The 21346-nt window shown below is 43.4% G+C and overlaps 1 protein-coding gene across 2 annotated transcripts in view; it reads left to right on the forward strand.

Moving 5' to 3' along the window:
* The window catches only part of LOC121062895 (activated RNA polymerase II transcriptional coactivator p15-like), a 34151-nt gene extending 14812 nt beyond the window's left edge, over positions 1 to 19339 (forward strand). For both annotated transcript variants that reach the window (XM_040543191.1, XM_040543192.1), the window contains exons 4-5: positions 13573 to 13681; positions 16099 to 19339. In XM_040543191.1, coding sequence (XP_040399125.1) covers positions 13573 to 13681; positions 16099 to 16178 — 189 coding nt within the window. In that variant the 3' untranslated portion in view covers positions 16179 to 19339. The remainder of the gene's footprint in view (positions 1 to 13572; positions 13682 to 16098) is intronic.
* Positions 19340 to 21346: the final 2007 nt, after the last annotated feature.

Raw genomic sequence — 21346 nt, forward strand, 5'->3', positions numbered from 1 at the left:
TAGTATTTCTTTTACTGTTTACATACTTCAGAAGTTTTTTTTAATTATTCTTTCTCTTTTGCAAGCTTCGCCTCCAGGTGGGCTTTAGCCTTCCTTGTCGCGTCACTGCAGGCCCTGACAACACTTCTATACTCCTCCCAAGGGGACAGGCCCTTTTCCCACATTTCATAGACCTTCCTCTTCCTTTTGATCTTGTCGATGAGCTCCTTGCTCATCCACGCAGGTCTCCTGCCCCCCTTCCCCGATTTCCTACTCTTTGAGATGCACCGATCCTGAGCTTGGAAGAAGTGCTGTTTAAATGTAGCCCAGCTCTCACAAGCACCCTTGCCTTCTAGCAATCTAGCCCATGAGATACCCCCAAGTAGGTCCTGGAAGAGGTCGAAGTTGGCTCTCCAAAAGTCCAGGGTAGCAATCCTACTTCTTGCCTTACTTCTTCCACCAAGTTCCATCTTGAACTCCACCATCTCATGGTCGCTGCATCCCGAGCTGCCCCCAACCTTCACATCCCTAACAAGCCCACTCCTGTTGGTAAGAACAAGGTCTAGAAGCACCCCCCCCCCACCTCATTGGCTCCTCCACCACCTGCGTCAGAAAATTATCTTCAACGCATTGTAAGAACTGTTTGGACTGTGCGTGCCTGGTCGAGTTGCTTTCCCAACAGATGTCTGGATAATTGAAGTCCCCCATGAGAACCAGTGCCTGGGATCGTGAGGCTACTTCCAGCTGCTTGTAGAAGACCTCGTTGACCTCCTCCTCCTGATCTGGTGACCTGTAGTACACCCCCACAACAGTGTCACCCATACCAGCCCGACCCTTAATTCTCAAGTTCCTAAAGTGCTGTGTGGAAAAAGAGTAGCACTTACAATGTAAAGACTACTCTCCTGCCCCTATGTACAGACAAGCATGCAAATTAACATTGTTCAAAGATTTCTGTTATTTTTGCCTGCTTGTCCCTACATATACCCTTTTTCTCCATCCATGTTTTTGTCCTTTTTTTTTAGACATTTGTCAGTGTATGTTGTGTAGTCCCATTTAAGTATTAAGGGAACTGCTCTTCCTGACTTTGTCACTCTGAGATTGCTATAGGGAAAGTGTGTATCTTTGTCTCATTTTGACACAACATCTGTTTTGTTACTGCTCCATAGTAATGTGCCTTTTATCTATCAAAACAAGTTTCAGTAACCTGTGGATAATGTTTGTGGCTTATTTGTTAAAAATGTTTGGGGGATGAAATTTTTGTAAATAAGTTATTTAGCTCTTCTCCCTACTCCTACTATAAACTTGTTCATGCCTTGGTATTTTATTTTTGTCACTGTTTTGCAGGCAACATATGATTTTTTTCCCCTGTCATCACTACAGGGTTTTCCAACTTTTTTAAAACCATGCTGTGATTACAGCTTTTGAAAATGAACTTGTTGAATTCAGGGTTGGATGCATTTCTTCATAGGTTGTTAGATTTGTAGATTATCTTGATGGAGATTGTTTGCTCTGCAGTCTTAGCATCTGTTTAAAAAAAAAAAGTGTCTGTCAGGGTTATAATGTTGCAAGCTTGATAAGCCTTGTGAAAAGGTGAGGAGAGGGAGTTGTGTAGCTAAAAACTGAAATTTTTCTGAACTTCTTCAGGTCTTCTTCCAGAAATATTTTTTCTCAATTTGAAGGCAAAATCCATACCCCAGTATTTTTTTTTTAAATAAACAAAGCTGAAATCTGGAACTGCTGCTATTCAAACACCAGTTCATCAGACATGCCCTTTTGTTATGCAGCATTTTTGTAAAAGCAGTAACTATTATTTTTTAAATCTGTCTAGATGAAAACTGTTTAGAACCATAAGCCTTTTAAAGCTAGTCCAGCCTACACCAATATATGATTTTTGAAGGTTTTTTGTGCTTCTGACGCTTGGAAGCTTTCGTGTTACTTACTAGGTAAATTTCTATGTAGTTTTGTGAGAACTTAGTCTTCTACAGATGGAGGTTGCATCCTTGGCTGAAGGAAGGCACCTGTTATTTCCTCATGGAAGTTCTTGGAGAAAGAGTCTCACTTGAGGCAATACTGACGTAAACCAAATCAAAATCATTGTTCAGAGCTTTGGTATTAGTGGTCTGGTATATTAATGAAGGGCTTGAGTGACCTTTTTTTAAAAAAGGTTTTGGGTCCCACCTGTCTCTAAGGGGAAAATGGATCCTAGCCCAGGAGCTGGCAGGGCTCATTGAGAGGGCTTTAAACTAGGTAGGAAGGGGGGATGGGAAGGGAATAAGGCTTGTTAGAGGTGTGCCAGGGGGAACAGTGTCAGGGTCTGGGGAGCAGGCAATGGCCCAGCTGAAGTGCATCTACACTAATGCACGCAGCATGGGCAACAAACAGGAGGAGCTGGAAGCCATTGTGCAGCAGGCTAGCTATGACTTGGTTGCCATCACTGAGATGTGGTGGGACCACTCCCATGACTGGAGTGCTGCAATGCCTGGCTATAGGCTCTTCAGAAGGGACAGGCAGCACAGAAGGGGTGGTGGTGTGGCACTCTATATTAGAGAGTGTTTTGATGTTGTGGAACTCAAGGCTGAGACTGGTAGGGACTGATAAGGTTGAGTCCCTATGGGTTAGGATCGGCGGGAAGGCCAACAAGGCAAGCATCCTGGTGGGGATCTGTTACAGACCACCAAACCAGGATGAGGAGACGGATGAGGAATTCTACAGGCAGCTGGCAAAAGTTGTGAAATCGTCAGCTCTTGTCCTCGTGGGGGACTTCAACTTCCCAGACATATCCTGGACATGCAGTACAGCTCAGAAGAAGCAGTCTAGGAGGTTTCTGGAGAGCGTGGAAGATAGTTTCCTGACGCAGCTGGTTAGTGAGCCTACCAGGGGAGGTACCCCGCTAGACCTTCTGTTCACAAACAGAGAAGGACTGGTGGGAGATGTGGTGGTCGGGAGCTGTCTTGGGCAGAGTGACCACGAAATGGTAGAGTTCTCTATTCTTGGCGAAGTCAGGAGGGGGACCAGTAAAACTGCTGTCTTGGACTTATAAAGACAGGAAAATAAGAATAACAATAATAATAATAATGATACTAGTACTACTACTAATAATGTGTACGAAACGAGTGATGCACAATGCAATTGCTCACCACCTGCTGACCGATGCCCAGTCTATCCCTGCGCAGCCGGCCCCCCCCCCCCCCCCCGGCTAGCCACCCCTATGTATTGTTTAGCATGATGTCAGATGGTATGGAATACCCCTTTGGCCAGTTTGGGTCAGCTGTCCTGGGTCTGTCCCCTCCCAGCTCCTGCTGCACCCCTAGCCTGCCCGCTGGCAGGACAGAGCGAGAAGCTGAAAAGTCCTTGGCTTGGTGTAAGCACTGCTCTGCAACAATTAAAACATCAGCATGTTATCAGCGCTCTTCTCATCCTAATCCAAAACATAGCACCCTACCAGCTACTAGGAGGAAAATTAACTCTGTCCTAACTGAAACCAGGACAGATATCCACCCCTTATTCCATACCATTTATGTCATGCTCAGGTTACACTCTTTCCAATACATTCTAATTAGTCACCATTTTCATCTATGGTATATAGCAATCATGGCAGTGATGACATACAGTATTATATATTAATTAACATACTACAATTCAACTCATGGGCTATTCTCACCCAGTATTAAATCCCCTTGAGGTGCACACCGGACCTCCCCATTCTTTTGCATTACCCACCAAGTGCATCCAGGTTCCTGAGCAAAAGCAATCCCAAGAATGGGTTTGCCTTTTCCTGAGGCAGGAGTAGCCCAGACTGTCTTACCCAGAATGTTTCTTACGTGCACTACAGGAACTTTATCCCCTTCTACAGTGCGTAACAGGTTTGATTGGGCAGGTCCAGCTCGGTTGGCAGATCCCCTAGTATTGACTAACCAGGTGGCCTTTGCCAAATGCGTATCCCAATTTTTGAATGTCCCAGCACCCATTGCTTTCAGTGTAGTCTTTAACGGTCCATTGTATCATTCAACTTTCCCGGAGGCTGGTGCATGATAGGGGATGTGATACACCCACTCAATGCCATGTTCTTTGGCCCAAGCGTCTATAAGGTTGTTTCGGAAATGAGTTCCATTATCTGACTCAATTCTTTCTGGGGTGCCATGTCGCCATAGGACTTGCTTTTCAAGGCCCAGGATAGTGTTCCGGGCAGTGGCATGGGGCACAGGATATGTTTCCAGCCATCCGGTGGTTGCTTCCACCATTGTAAGTACGTGGCGCTTGCCGTTGCGGGTTTGAGGGAGTGTGATGTAATCAATCTGCCAGGCCTCTCCATATTTATATTTCAGCCATCGTCCTCCATACCAAAGAGGCTTTGACTGTTTGGCTTGCTTGATTGCAGCACCTGTTTCACAATCATGAATAACCTGTGCTATAGTGTCCATGGTCAGGTCCACCCCTGGATCACGAGCCCATCTGTATGTTGCATCTCTACCTTGATGGTCTGAGGTGTCATGGGCCCATCGGGCTATAAATAATTCACCTTTATGTTGCCAGTCCAGGTCCACCTGAGCCACTTCAATCTTAGCAGCCTGATCCACCTGCTGGTTGTTTTGATGTTCTTCAGTAGCCCGATTCTTGGGCACATGAGCATCTACATGGCGTACCTTTACAACCAGGTTCTCTACCCGGGCAGCAATATCTTGCCAGCATGCAGCAGCCCAGATGGGTTTGCCCCTGCGCTGCCAGTTGTTCTGCTTCCATTGCTGTAACCACCCCCACAGGGCATTTGCTACCATCCATGATTCAGTATAGAGATAGAGAACTGGCCACTTTTCTCATTCAGCAATATGTAAAGCCAGCTGAATGGCTTTCACTTCTGCAAACTGACTCGATTCACCTTCTCCCTCAGCAGCTTCTGCAACTCGTCGTGTAGGACTCCATACAGCAGCTTTCCATCTCCGATGCTTTCCCACAATACGACAGGACCCATCAGTGAACAGGGCATATTTCTTCTCATTTCTGGTAGCTTGTTGTACAGTGGGGCTTCTTCAGCACGGACCACCTCCTCCTTTGATGATATCCCAAAGTATTTGCATTCTGGCCAGTCCACAATCACTTCCAAGATTCCTGGGCGACTGGGGTTTCCTATTCGAGCCCGCTGAGTAATCAGTGCAACCCACTTGCTCCATGTAGCATCAGTTGCATGATGTGTAGAGGGGACCCTTCCTTTGAACATCCAGCCTAGTACCGGCAGTCGGGGTGCCAGGAGGAGCTGCGCTTCAGTACCGACCACTTCCGAAGCAGACCAAACTCCTTCATATGCTGCCAATATCTCCTTTTCGGTTGGAGTATAGCGGGCCTCAGATCCTCTGCATCCCTGACTCCAAAACCCCAGGGGTCGACCTTGAGTTTCCCCAGGTTCTTTCTGCCAGAGGCTCCAGGTGGGACCATTCTCCCCGGCTGCGGTGTAGAGCACATTCTTTACATCTGGTCCTGTTCGGACTGGCCCAAGGGCTACTGCATGAACTATTTCCTGCTTAATTTGTTCAAAGGCTTGTCGTTGCTCAGGGCCCCATTCAAAATCATTCTTCTCACAGGTTACTTGGTAGAGCGGGTTTACAATCAGACTGTAATTTGGAATATGCATTCTCCAAAACCCCACGACACCTAGGAAAGTTTGTGTTTCCTCTTTGCTAGTTGGTGGAGACATAGCTGTTATTTTGTTGATCACATCCATTGGGATTTGACGACGTCCATCTTGCCATTTTATTCCTAAAACCTGGATCTCTCGTTTAGGTCCTTTGACTTTATTTTGTTTTATGGCAAAACCGGCCTTCAGAAGGATTTGGACTATTTTCTTCCCTTTCTCAAAAACTTCCTCTGCTCTGTCACCCCACACAATGATGTCATCGATGTACTGCAGGTGTTCAGGAGCTTCCCCCTGCTCCAGCGCAGACTGGATCAGTCCATGGCAAATGGTAGGGCTGTGTTTCCATCCCTGGGGCAGCCGATTCCAGGTGTATTGGACGCCCCTCCAAGTGAAAGCAAACTGTGGCCTGCACTCTGCTGCCAGAGGGATGGAGAAAAATGCATTAGCGATATCAATTGTGGCGTACCCCTTGGCTGCCTTTGATTCCAGTTCGTACTAGAGTTCTAGCATGTCCGGCACTGCAGCACTCAGCGGTGGCGTGACTTTGTTCAGGCCACGATAGTCCCCTGTTAGTCTCCACTCGCCATTAGACTTTTGCACTGGCCATATGGGACTATTAAAAGGTGAATGAGTCTTGCTGATCACTCCTTGGCTCTCCAGTTGACGAATTAGCCTATGGATGGGAATCAGGGAGTCTCGGTTCGTGCGATATTTCCGCCGGTGCACAGTTGTGGTAGCGATTGGCACCTGCTGTTCTTCAACCCTCATCAGCCCCACAACAGAAGGGTCCTCCGAGAGACCGGGCAAGGTAGACAACTGTTTAATGTCCTCTGTCTCTAAGGCAGCTATGCCAAAAGCCCACCGGAACCCTTTTGGATCCTTGAAATATCCTCTTCTGAGACAGTCTATGCCAAGGATGCACGGAGCATCCGGGCCAGTCACAATACGGTGCTTTTGCCACTCATTTCCGGTTAGACTCACTTCAGCCTCCAATACAGTTAACTGCTGGGATCCCCCTGTCACGCCATAAATACAGATGGGCTCTGGCCCTTTACAGCTTGATGGCATTAGAGTACATTGTGCACCGGTGTCTACTAAAGCCTTCTACTTCTGTGCGTCTGACGTGCCAGGCCATCGAATCCACACAGTCCAATAAACTCGGTTGTCCCTTTCCTCCCCCTGGCTGTAGGCAGGGCCCCTCTAGTCCTGGTCAGAATCTTCATTTCTGTGTCTGAAGGACTGCCTGCTGGAAGTTGGAGCAGCAAGCTTCTCAGAGAACCCCTTTTTCCCGATTGTTTTTCCTTGCAACTCACGTACCCGTGCCTCTAGGGTGGAGGTAGATTTTCCATCTCATTTTCTCATGTCCTCTCCATGGTCACGTAGGTAAAACCACAGGGTGGCATGGGGTGTGTATTCACCGTATTGTCTTCCTTGCACGGATGGACGCTTACCCCTGATAGTTGAGACACTATTTTGTACAGGTGGGGAGGAAAATAATCCCTCTTTAAGTTGGTGGAACTCTTCAGAAAGTTTTTCCACAGCCGAGACGCAGGCCTGTAGGGAAGAGGAGAGACTTTCTTCGTACTGTCGGAGTTGTTTAGCCAGTTCATCCACTGTGGGTTCCTCATCCTCTTTCCAGGCCACTACTGCCAATGAGCTGGCATGTGATGGTGGTGCACTCCGTACAAACTTCCGCCACGTGGGTCGAGTACACTGGACTTAATCTGGATCTGTGGATATCTGTTTGTTGTCTAGGTCCCTATAAATCACCTCCCGTACGGCTAATTCCCTCAGGTACTGAATTCCCTTCTCCATGGTGGTCCACTTGCCTGGTAGACATACAAGTTCTTCCTTGAAGGGATACCTTTCCTTCACAGCTGACAGGAGACGCCTCCAGAGGCTGTAAGGTCATTCTCCATCTCCAATTGCTTTGTCAATGCCTGCGTCTCTAGCAAGGGATCCCAGCCACCTGGCTTCCCTGCCCTCTAATTCCAGACAATTGGCTCCGGTGTCCCAGCACCGGAGCAGCCAGGTGACAAGCTGCTCACCTATGCAGCGACCAAAATCTTTTTGCGCATCTTGTAGCTCACACTGGTATAGGTTTCGGGTAGTCACTGTTGCTTTTTTGACATCTTCATCCTCCTGCTCCTCTGATGGCCCAGCCTTGTCTTCTCTATACCTAGACCTAGCAGAAGACTCTCTGTGTTCTAAACGACTTGAATCTCTATACCATTTTTTCACCTTTTCTACAGGGGCAACTTGCACTGCTACAGCTCGTTTCTCTGACCCAGCCACAGGGTCTGCTACAGCGTCTGGAATACTCTCTGCAGGGGCAACTTGCACTGCTACAGCTCGTTTCTGTGACCGAGCCGCGGGAGCGGCTGCAGGAGATGGAGCGGTTGCAGGAGCTGGAACTAGGTTGATAGTAGCATCAATTGCAGTTCGGTAGGCATAAGCCAGACCCCAGCATGCTACAGTGATTTGTGTCTCTTTGGAACTGCCAGAGTCATGACACCCTTTTTTCAAGCATTCTACTAGTTTTTTAGGATTTTGCAGTTGTTCAGGGGTGAATGTCCAAAACACTGGAGGTGCCCACTGCTCTAGACACCTGCCCATATCCTCCCACACTCCCTGCCACTTGCAGATATCCTGCCTCAGGACAGATCTCTGAATGGCATTCCTAAGTAGTTGTTTAACCTTAAACAAAACCTGAAGCGCATTCAGGAGACATAACAACAAGAACATGCTGGTCTGAGTATCCCAAGGATATTCAACATCTTGGAGAGCTACCGTAACTAGCTCGGGGGATAAGAGGGTGGTGAAGGAGGAAGGGAGAGTGAACAGATAGGAAAAAATATCTTCCCCTGTCCCCTCCACAGATTGACTCCCTGACGAAAAAAGGCAATTGTTGTAATAGCTAATAGTTTCCGAGATATGGTTTCCAAAGTACTCAGCACTGTCGTCGACTCTATACAAATACCAGGTTAGAGTCATGACCGGAAATCTCATTATTTCATAAGCCAGTGTTACACCGCACAGTACCATAACAATCTTAAACCAGGGCCCGGAAAGGATAAACAGCACGACAGGGAGCACATACAGAAAGTGATGTGCTATGCAACTCAATTTGGGAAACAGGCACAGCAGACTTGAGATTAAGGCAATCAACATTGTGACTAGCAACTATTAAGCAGGTCTAATATTTATACCAATTTTAGTTTAACACACTCTGGTCAAATCTGTCGTTATCTCAACCCTTCGTGCCCCACGTTGGGCGCCAAAAAGGACTGTTGTGGTTTAACCCGGCCGGCAGCTAAACACCACACAGACGTTCGCTCACCCTCCCCCCTCCCTCTCTGGGATGGGGGAGAGAAATGGGAAAGTGAAGCCTGTGACTTGAGATAAAGACAGTTTATTAAGACAGGAAAATAATAATAATAATAGTGATAATAGTGCTACTACTAATAATGTGTACGAGACAAGTGATGCACAATGCAGTTGCTCACCACCCGTTGACCAATGCCCAGCCTATCCCCGAGCAGCCGGCCCCCCACCCTGACTAGCCACCCCTATATATTGTTTAGCATGACATCAGATGGTATGGAATACCCCTTTGGCCAGTGTGGGTCAGCTGTCCTGGGTCTGTCCCCTCCCAGCTCTTGCTGCACCCCTAGCCTGCTCGCTAGCAGGACAGAGCGAGAAGCTGAAAAGTCCTTGGCTTGGTGTAAGCACTGCTCTACAACAATTAAAACATCAGCATGTTATCAGCGCTCTTCTCATCCTAATCCAAAACATAGCACCCTGCCAGCTACTAGGAGGAAAATTAACTCTGTCCTAAGTGAAACTAGGATAGAGGGAAATTGACTGGTGGAAGCATACTCTATCCTCTCTGAGACAGACTCATGGGCCTTCTACAACACAAGAAACAAAGGTTCCCTCATCCCACCAGGCAATAGGAGGGGACCTAGACCAAGGGGGGGAATGGAAGCAGCTTCCTGCTCAGGGTGGTAGGTGAGCCCTCTCCCTGCCTACTTCACCTTCCCATCTACCCTTACGTAACAGGTATGAGGCTCTAGAACATGAGAGTCAAAACAACGATGTAGACGAATGCCCATCCCGGTTGGTAGGGGTGCCTAAGGCAAGGCAACCTACCCCTTGCATTGCTACATCTTCTATGAAGAAAGAAAAAAGGGTTATTGTCATAGGGGACTTGCTTCTGAAAGGGACAGAGGGCCCGATATGCCATCCGGACCCAACCCCCAGGGAAGTCTGCTGCCTCCCTGGGGCTCAGGTAAGAGACATTGCTAGGAAAGTCACTCGACTGGTACGGCCCTCTGACTGCTACCCACTACTGGTTTTTCAGGCTGGTAATGATGAGGTAGCAAGGAAAAGTCCAAGGGCAATCAAGAGGGACTTCAGGGCTGTGGGGTTACTGGTTAAAGGATCAAGGGCACAGGTCATGTTTGCCTCTGTCCTTCCGGTAGCAGGGATCAATGTTGACAGGCAGACACAGTTCATCAACATGTGGCTCTGAGACTGGTGCCACCAGCAGAACTTTGGGTTTGTTGATCATGGGAGGGTCTACGCGACACCGGGCCTGCTGGCACCAGATGGGATGCACCTCTTTCAGAGGGGGAAAAGGATTTTTGCCCAGGAGTTAGCAGGGTTGATCGATAGGGCTTTAAACTAGAGTCTAAGGGGGAAAGGGATAAAACCAGGCCTGCCAGTGATAAACTATGGGATGGCATGCCAGAATAAGAGGGACTATGTGCTAGTAAGGTTCTTCGGTCTGCTCCACATGGTGCTGTGTACAATGAGGTGCGTTTCGAGTGCTTCTACACCAAGGCATGCAGCACGAGGAAATAAACGGGATGAGCTAGAAGTCTTGGCCCAGTCCCAGAGCTACGACATCATCGGCATAAGCGAAACCTGGTGGGATGAGTCCTGTGGCTGGTGTGTTGCAATAGATGGTTACAGGCTCCTCAAGAGGGACAGGCAGGGTAGGCGAGGTGGCGGGGTGGCGATGTATGTGAAGCATGGGCTGGACTGTGTGGAACTTCAAGTAGCGATGGCAAAGTTGAGAGCCTCTGGGTAAGGGTTAAGGGGCAAACAAATAAAGGGGATGTCATTGTGGGAGTCTATTACAGACCACCCGGCCAGGACGACAATGCCAATGAATTATTCTTTGCAGAACTAAGAGATGCCTCGAGATCAACTCCCCTTGTCCTAATGGAAGATTTCAACTTGCCAGATGTCAACTGGGATCACCACACGGCTGACACGAGCAAGTCCAGGAGGTTCATAAAGCACCTCGATGATAACTTCTTGGTGCAGGTGCTAAGGGAGCCAACTAGGAAAGGTGCCCTCCTAGATCTGTTGCTGGAGAACAGAGAGGGTCTTGTGGGAGACGTGGCAATTGGCGGCTGTCTCGGTCATAGTGACCATGAAGTGGTTGAGTTTAAAATTTTTGGGGACAGAAGGTAAACTGCCACCAAAACTTCAGCCCTGGATATGGGGAGAGCAGACTTCAGGCTGCTCAGGTTCAGTCAGCAAGGTCCCCTGGGAAACTGCTTTTGAAGGCATTGGCGTCCATCAGTGCTGGTCAGTCTTTAAGCACTGCCTCCTAAAAGCACAAGATCAGGCGATTCCAAAATATCGGAAGTCAGGCAAGCAGGGCAGAAGGCCAGACTGGCTGACCAGGGATCTTCTACTGGAGCTTAGGCGGAAAAAGAAAGTGTACGGCTGCTGGAAGGAGGGTCAGGCGACGAGGAAGGAATACAGGGACGCTGTTTGTGTTTGTAGGGAGAAAATTCGTGTGGCCAAAGCCCAACTAGAGTTGAAGCTGGCCATGTCTGTGGGAGGCAATAAAAAAGGTTTTTATAGATATGTGAACAGAAAAAGTAGAACCAAAGAAAACATAGGTCCGCTACTTGATGGGGAAGGTCTCCTCACAGACAATGACATAGGCAAAGCAGAGACGTTTAATGCCTTCTTTGCCTCTGTCTTCAACACTGATGATGGGCTTTGGGACCCAGGGTACCCTGAGCTGGAGGACCATGATGGTGGGAATGACAAACTCCCAACCGACCCTGAACGTGTGCGGGATTTGCTGCTCCACCTGGATCCATACAAGTCCATGGGTCCGGATGGGATTCATCCCAGGGTGCTTAAAGAGCTGGCAGACGTCATTGCGGGACCTCTCTCAATTATTTTTCAATGATCTTGAGAATCTGGAGAGGTCCCATTGGACTGGAAGCTGATAATGTTGTGCCGATTTTCAAGAAGGGTAAGAAAGAAGACCCTAGCAATTACAGGCCTGTCAGTCTCACGTCAGTGCCTGGTAAAATTATGGAGAGGATGATCTTTGAAGTTACTGAAGCGCACCTGGGGGACAATGCAGTCATTGGTCCCAGCCAACATGGGTTCATGAGGGGTAGGTCCTGCCTAACAAATTTGATTTCTTTTTATGATAAGATCACCCATCTAGTTGACCAAGGGAAACCAGCTAATGTGATCTTTTTGGATTTCAGCAAAGCTTTTGACACGGTTTCCCATAGGATCCTAGTGGACAAAATGTCCAGCATACAGCTAAACAAAAACATCATGCGATGGGTGAGCAATTGGCTGACGGGCAGGGCTCAAAGGGTTGTGGTTAATGGGGCCACATCTGGCTGGCGGATGGTCACTAGTGGGGTCCCTCAAGGCTCCATTTTAGGGCCAGTCCTCTTCAATGTCTTTATAAATGATTTGGATGTAGGACTTGAAGGTGTTTTGAGCAAATTTGCCGACGACACCAAACTTAGAAGAGTTGTGGACTCGGATGAGGGTGGAAAGGCCTTGCAGAGAGATCTGGACAGATTGGAGAGCTGGGTGATCACCAACCACATGAAGTTTAACAAAAGCAAGTGCCGGGTCCTGCACCTGGGACAGGGCAACCCTGGCTATACGTACAGACTGGGCGATGAGACGCTGGGGAGCAGCCCCGCAGAGAGGGATCTGGGGGTTTTGGTTGATAGCAAGCTGAATATGAGCCAGCAGTGTGCCCTGGCAGCCAGGAGGGCCAACCGTATCCTGGGCTGCATCAAGTGTGGCATTGCTACTCGGTTGAGGGAAGTGATTGTCCCGCTTCTACTCTGCACTGGTATGGCCTCACCTCGAGTACTATGTGCAGTTCTGGGCACCACAGTACAAAAAGGATGTGAAGCTATTGGCGAGTGTCCAGAGGGGGGCTGCAAAGATGGTGAAGGGCCTGGAGGGGAAGATATACGAGGAGCAGGTAATGTCACTAGGCCTGTTCAGCCTGGAAAAGAGGAGGCTGAGGGGAGACCTCATCGCAGTCTACAGCTTCCTCGCGAGGGGGAGTGGAGGGGCAGGCGTCCATCTTTTCTCTGTGGTTACCAGAGATAGGACTTGAGGGAATAGAGTCAAGCTGAGGCAGGGGAGGTTTAGACTGGACATCAGGAAGAGGTTCTTCACCGAGAGGGTTGTCATGCACTGGAACAGGCTCCCCAGGGATGTAGTCAAGGTACCAAGCCTGTTGGAGTTTAAGCAGCATTTGGACCGTGCACTTAGTCATATGGTTTGAATTTTTTAGTAGACCTGTATGGTGTCAAGAGTTGGACTCAATGATCCTTATGGGTCCCTTCCAACTCGGGGTATTCTATGAATTTAGTGGCTTTTGTAGGAATTCAACTTGGTAAGAATATAGGTATTTTTATTCTAGGAAGAGCCTCATTTGCAGAAAAGTATTGAATGTTCAACTGGTTTTTAAGTCCTTCATTTATATTGTCATTAACTATTAGCCTACTGACTACTCTGGATTAAGCTCTTGATCTAGTTGTTTCTCTTGTGTCTAAAATAAGCTGCAGTGGGTAATGTCACATGTCTGAGTCTAATACTGTTTGGAAAAGTGAATGTTCTAATATGTGAAATACCTGAAAGATCCTTCTATGTGTTTTTGACAGATTGGCAAAATGAGGTATGTCAGTGTTCGTGACTTTAAAGGGAAAGTCTTAATTGATATTAGAGAGTATTGGATGGATCAAGAAGGTGAAATGAAGCCGGGCAGAAAAGGTATTGTTCTTCTTCATCTTATTTTGTATTAAAACATTGCCTGCAATTTACTGGAAAATTTTGTGTACCAGATTTTTATACTTTCTTACTGCATGATATTTTAAGAGTAATAGTTTTAACAAATGATTAGTTTTATCTGTACATTATAAACAAAAGAGAAGTGGTTTTGTTGGCCTGAGTCTGTTTTTTCTAAATGGATCCTGCATAATTTATAGAAACAAGGCATCGGATACAAGCAAATTTATTGTGGGAGATATGAATGTAACCATACTTTTTCTCCTCTTGATTAACTGAATTAACTCAATTTTTTGCCTCTGTTAGTCAGATTTTCTTATTTCTAATTTGTCTGAAAAGGTTTGGGTTTAGTTGGAATAAGATGTTAAATGATTTAAAACAACTGTGTTCTTCATTTTTATCAAATTTCAGATTAAAATAATAGAAACATTCCATATGACTAATTTTTTTGGGGAGGGGGAATCAAGATTTTAGCTGACATGAAAACACTTGAAGTGCTTGAGCTTTGGTACTTTGTGTCTGTCTAATCTGCAACACAGCATAAGCCTTTACACCTTTAATTTCTACTCCCATGCCTAATTTTTATGTCATCCTTTCACTGAACTGTTTTTGGAACTTTGGCCACCTGCAAGATGAGGATGAGTTGATAGTTGCAGTAGTGCTTTCCTTAATGTCATGTTGTTTTAGAAAAGCTTACTTTACTCATTTTTCATATTATGTAAAGGAAAGAGGTAAGTGTGAAACATTCTGTTCTGAAGATTAAAGGCATTTATATTTTTCTGATGTATCTGGGAGCAGCGCAGTGAATAGACATTTGGAAAGCTTCAGAATTTTCAACATCTCATAGATAACCACTGATAATAGGTTTGCACGCGCAGGGTATTATGGGTACCTTACAGGAAAATTTCTTTCTTGGATGTGTTGCTGCTGTCTAACAAAAATCATGACTCTGGCGTTTAAGGACTAAACTAATGTATTTTGAGGTGGAAATTAAAAACACATCAATCAAAAGCTTGAGTGGGAAGCAACAATGAAACTTGATGGGCAGGCAAAGTGATAATCTACGTGATGTAGATGGAAATGTTTATCATTGTGGGAAACAGGACTGGTTTTTATTAGGATAAAGTTAATAATCTGATAGCATGAGAGTTTAACGTTCCAGTGATGCACCTACAAGCTGCTTATGTAGCTATCCTACAAACAGTATAAACAGTTGAAATTTTATAATAAAAAAGGGAAAAAATCCAACAGTTAGGAATTGCTTTGTCAGATTATTTCAAATAGCAGTTCTAAACTTCATGCCTGCGTACAGTTCATATTGTATGTTGTTCAGGGGCAACTTGATGACATTTGGTCCCCCAATAATGGTTAGCATGCCTGACCAAACTGTTTTCAAAATACATCTTCCACCTAAAGACTGGTGGGAGAACTGGTTAGAAAAAGTGACAGTGCAGACTTCTTGCTGCTCAAAATAACAGTACTCTGATAAAGCACTAGTGGTGGTGGGGGGGGGGTGATGAGCCCCAAAAGTGGAATTCATAGTTTTACCTGTTTTCAGGTCCTGCTCCACCTACAGGGAGAAAGCAATGAAAGAAGCCTGATCACTGAGGGGGGAGAAAGGGGGTAAATAGTAGAAGAGCCTGGCTGGAGAGAGTGAGAGGTAGGCCTGTGAGTCTCTACTTACATAGAGTTGGCATAGAGATTAGTAGGGGAAGAAGGAGGAGGCTAATACACAACGGAAATGTGTGCCTGGACTGGAGCTTGAGGAAGTAAAAATTCAGAACTGAGGAGATGGGTTGTGGGGTACTGAGTGATTGATTGAATGTCACAAGAATCTGTAGTGATATTGAAGTTTAAAAAAAAACACCTTCCATGTTGGTTTGAGCGCTAGGGAATAGAATAAAGCTTCTCTGAAATATTACTTATAGCATGTTATTCCCAGTGCTTTAAGAAAAAATTCCACAGGTTTTTTCTTCACAAGAAAAGAAAACAACACAGAATTATAGTATATCAAAAATACTTAGTTCAGTCCACAGAAGTATTTGGCTTTTAGCAGCCAACTGAAATAGGATTGGTTTCCTACATCTCACCTCATTTTGTGCTGCCCCCTATCAGGGCAAGAGCTCTTTCTCTTCCTGTGTTTAGCAAAACACTTGTGAATGAATGTTGTATTGTACCCATTTTCTTTGTAAGGTAAACCTGTCCAGAGATGGGCTAAAGGTCTAAACTGAAGTGTTCTGAGTAGTTTAACTGTGCAGCTGAGACTTATTACACTTGATGTAGCTCAAACATTAATAGTTGTGACAGTTTTTGTGTATGAAATCAGTCTTGGTTGTAAGTATGCAAGATCCTGAATTACAATTTTCTTTTTGTACTAAGTGTTTGTTTTTAATACATTTCAGGTATTTCTTTAAATCCAGAACAGTGGAACCAGCTGAAGGAACAGATTTCTGATATTGATGATGCAGTAAGAAAACTTTAAAGATAACCATACAGAAATCTTTATCATTTCAGTTGTTTTAAGCAGTCTTTTTACATTGGATTTTGTTTTCTAAAATAGTGTTTTCAAAGCTATTGTATATTTGGTTTGCAAAACAATTTGTAAGGTGAATACTTTTTTTATGTGCATTTAAAGTGTATTCTGAGTGAGGCTATTTGTGTATACTTTACGAAAAGGAAATGTGTTGCTTTCACCTCATGGTGTAAAATAAATCAAGTAATATGTAAAGCGTAGTTGTTATGGCCTTTTGATTGAAGATGTTTGCTGGTAAGGCCACCTATTGGCTTTAGGCTTTGTTTCAGTTCAGTTGTTTGTTTCCTAAGGAGAATTTTAAAATGTCTTCATTTAAATTGTTTTTGTTTCATACCCTTTGGTATTGTCCTCAGCTTTCTGCATTAAAACTTGATACAAACAGTGAATACCTGATGAAACACATTTTTGTAGATAATTTTAAATACTGTATTTGCTAATTTTCCCTATTTATTCAGATGTAAACAGTTCTGAGTATATAGACTTTTTTGCGTTATTTGCATAGAGTGTTATGCTAAACAGTAACACTTGAACACCATCCACACACTGTTCCCACTTTTCTATAGCTTGTTTGACTTAGAAAATACAATTAGCCTTTATTCATGGACCCTAGATTTTAGAATGTGATGCATAAACTTTTACATTAATAGGCATATACCTCAGAGTAAGATAGTGTTTAAAATCTCCAAACTTGGTTATTATTTAGGTACACTTTTCAAGCTTTGCATTAAATTCATTTTTGAACACATACTCTGAATAGTTACTCCATAGAAAATAGCAGTTGATCTGCTTTTGTAGGGCTTTTGTTTGTTTGAGAGTACTGTGTAAACAACAGCGCTTAAAATAGGCTGTAACACAGGTTAAACAGTCATACAGGGTTAAAATTGCTTTGACCAAAACAGGCTATAATGCTTTTTTCCCTGTCCACACTACCTGACCAAACCATTTGGCTTGCCTTGTGTGGCTTACATGTGCATAACTGGTGGATCTTTAGTACAGAAGGTATGTAGTGCTTACAGTGGAGTGCTGGTACCTAGTGGATCCACAACTAGTGAACTTTGCTTGTCTACCAGTGTATGTTCTGAGGAGAGAAGCTTCTGTCCAGTGGAAATTTTATTGGACTAGATGTTGCCTCAGCTGAAGGGAGATCTTGGTAGGTGTCGTGAGGTTGTGGAACGAAGAAGGGAGAATGTGTTCAAGTAGAACTTGGAGAGTGAATGGGCACTCCAGTAAAGAAATTAACGTCGAAAGCACAAAGTTAGCTGACATAACTACAGTGAAGAAACTTATCACTAGTAGAAGTGGAGAACAGTTCATTTTATGACTTAATAGAAGGAAGAAGATGAAACAACTTTATGAAAATTGACATTTCAAAACTGAATGTACAATTTATTGGTTCAGCTGTAATTTTCCCATTTGATGGTAAATTTAATTTTTTTTTTTATTTTGTATAAACAGGATTTACTGTTTAATTCTGGGATATCTTAATATAATGGCTTATATTGCAGACATACGTGGAAGTCCTGTTCTGCAAAGTGCCATACACAGACTGTTCCCATGCTGCAGAGTTCATAATTCAATACAAATGCTATATGAAGGGTGAGGGAAGGTGAATTCATTGAATTAAGTATATATTGTTTAACTTAAATATTATATTAGATACTTCCATCTACTTTTTAACTTACCAGTTCTTGAGATAGTTCAAAGTTAAGATCTCTTTTTGTATAGCCCAGGAAATCTGAGTTTGAGAGCTAAGAGAGGATGAATAGAAGGGTGAAGAGATGTATTGTGGTAGCTGACACGTTTTGGGGCACAACTTCCTTTGAGTGACTACTAATGGCATGTAGGGACACTTGGACCAAATAGTATAAATGAAATATCTGCTAGAATTTCTCAGATCAGTGAATCAAATAAATTGCTTTAGATCGCTATTGACAGGTTCTAGGTCTTTTTTTTATTTGCAGTGTATCTGTATTTTTTCTTTAAATCTGACTGCAACCAGATTTCAACTTTTTACCTCAAAACTTCCATGTGGCTACTTTAAAGTGCATGATTGTCATAATAGTGGGAACATTATCATAAATTAGATTGCTGTGATAGGAGGTCATTAGATGGCAGTTGTGTATCAGAGTACAATATAACTGTGTTCAGAAAGGTGGAGAATTAAGTTAATTCATTTTTGGAGGGTAAGTGAAAAAACTTTAATATAGTGATTAGTTCTGTTGTGAAAACTGATGGTAGAGATGTTCAAATAAATTAGTATTTGTTAATCAAGAGCTATTAGTAAGGGGGTTATTTATAAGAACTGAATTTGTGGAGATAATTGCTAGAGCTGTTTATCCTATTTTACTTGATAAAACTTTTTTATTTTACTTAGATTGTGTGTGGAAAATAGTTTTCTCTCTGATGGGTATATATTTCTGCCTGTAATACTGATTGAAATATATTTTACTTGTGCCGGTTTTAACATCTGCATGTCCTACAAAAAAGATAACTAGATAAACCAGTCAGTTTCACAAATGAGCTCCAAATAGAACACTAATTGTGAGGAAGTTCTTTGCACCTCAACTAACTGATGGTTAGTTGACATAAATTTGACACTTTGTGTTATTTTGAAATTAATGGTTGTGATTTGTCATGTGTTGTCTATGGCTGTAGTTTTCCTAATTTGAGAAGAAAATTCAATTTTCTAATACAGATTATTTTCTTGCAGGAAAAAAAGTAGTAGTTAGGATACACGTAGAAGTGTCCATGGAAGAAAACTGCATGTATGAAAAGACTAATATGAGATAAAAATAAATGCTGCTCCCTTTCCCTATGAAGTTGCAAAAGGAAAAAATAAAAGATGCATTTGGTTCTTGATATTTATGCACGGCGTATTGGCAATGTTTTATAATTTACACCTACTATGGAGTATAGGAAGAAACATGCATCAGAGTTAGAGCTGCCAAAGTACCGTATGTATGCTAAATCAAACTGTTATGTATGATGTTGCTCTTATGTAGAGACGTTCATATTGAAATTAAACAAATGTAGTACTGAGTTTGATATTTCTGTTAAAGGAAATGCCCCAGTAACGTACTTATGTGATCTGTTATAAAAATAAAAAATAATAAAAAAAAATTGTAATTCTGGTAACTCAAATGTCATATTGTTAACCATGTAGAATGTTTAATGTTTTGTTCTGCTGGTATCTACTGCAGAGAGACCACTGAAAATATGAGCCCTCCAACTCTAATTCTCTTAATGTTCAAATAAAAGTAGTTAAATGGCATATGTGTAATAACAAGTTGAACACCTGGAAATAAATGAAGGCTTCTGTTGACATAGTGTTATTTTTAATAGAAATTTGGCGGCACTATTTTTTCTCAAATTGTTATGAAAACTGTTGTTTGTTTCTTGCAACTGTAATAATTTGGAAACTTAAGTATTTTGATATTAGTCTGTGTTTGTGGGTGGGAGTTTGATTGTGTAGCTCAGAAGGATAGAAGTTTTTTTTTACTTTTGGATAGAAGTTCTTTGCTATGAAGATGGTGAGGCACTGGCACAGGCTGCCCAGAGAAGCTTTGGATTCCCCATCCCTGGAAGTGTTCAAGGCCAGATTGGATGGGGCTTTGGGCAGCCTGGTCTGGTGGGAGGTGTCCCTGCCCATGGCAGGGGGGTTGGAACTGGGTGATCTTGAAGGTCCCTTCCAATCCAAACTATTCTATGATTGTGAGTGTCTTGTAAATATGGAAGCAGCAGATAGAAACTCACTTTCAAACACCAAACTGAAGGGCTTGAAAAGTGGAGTTTCTTTGATCTGACAACAATCAGATCCCTTCACTGCAGACTAGATAGAAAAAAGGTGTTCACCCATTTTGTTAATCACTGGTCATAATTAGGTTAGCATGGGCTTCTTTAGGAAGGATATTTGTTTTTTTCTGTGCTTGTTGTGATTGATCTGTAGGGAACGAATTTATCTGATCGTAGCCTTGAACCAAACTTTTAAAAGTAATTTTGTTTAGTTCAGCATTTCATGGCCACAGAGCAGAAATGAGTGTGGCTTAAAGGGAAGAAGCATGGATTGGGGTTGATAGAAGACTATCTACCTGTTTCCCATTTACTGCATTCCCCTTATTGATAGCATCTATCTTTGACTATAGCTCTGGTGACTAGAGTATGGAAGAGCAATCTGATAGGCAATATTTTCCTGCTGCGAACCAAGTCTTTTTGTCCCATGCTCTCAACTTCGTTTATGTATGTAAAAGCGTGAAGGTACTTGCTGCAGAACTGAAATAAGTGGCCCTTGGCTCAGTGATAGTTTTTCAGGGAATCTTAAATAATGCTCTTTTGTGAGCATTACTTTTGGTGATAATTTAAAGGTTGAGAACTTGGTGACAGAACTGTTCCCTTGGTATGACGCTTACTGCTTAATTCAGTCTTCATTGTATTTCCTTTCAGCTTTGAATGAATCCATATGCTCATCATTGATGTGATGAAGAGTGAGGTAGGAACTGAGGTTGAGATGAGTAGTCAAATTTTAAAAGTATTTTTGTCCTTCATGAGGAGGAGGTAGACTCTCAAAATCCTAAAGATGAATAGATCTTGCTGTGAAACTGCAGAAGTTAGTGGAACAAACAGAACACGTTCTTAGAAATCTCTAGGTATAATATACCTAGATATCTCAAAGCTAAATAAGAAAAACATTTTATGCTTCCTTGGCCAGCATGCCTAATAGACTACTGTTAGGTGTCAGTTCACTTTGGCAGAAGTTAATGAGGTAAAACCTGCTGAAGTCGAAAAAATGGTAAGATTTTACATAACACTTAATTGTGTTGCATAGAGAGTAGCTATGTAAAGAACAACTGTTTCACACATGAAGAACTTTAATGTTTTCTGCTTTAACTAATAGGCTTAATGTATCAGAATAATTTTTGGACTGTTGAAAATAAAGCCAGTTTCATCTCACAAATGAAAAGACAAGTTCTGTTCATTAAAATATTATGTAATATATGTGGGGGAGAGGCAAATTACATTGAATATTAAGAACAAACTTGAGATTGATGTCACCCGAACAGCTAATTGAATTTGAAACTTAACTGGTTTATAGCAATCAAACTTTGCAGTCTTGTTGTGGT

Source organism: Cygnus olor (genome assembly GCF_009769625.2).
Source record: "Cygnus olor isolate bCygOlo1 chromosome W unlocalized genomic scaffold, bCygOlo1.pri.v2 SUPER_W1, whole genome shotgun sequence".
In the NCBI taxonomy this organism is placed as follows: Eukaryota; Metazoa; Chordata; class Aves; order Anseriformes; family Anatidae; genus Cygnus; species Cygnus olor.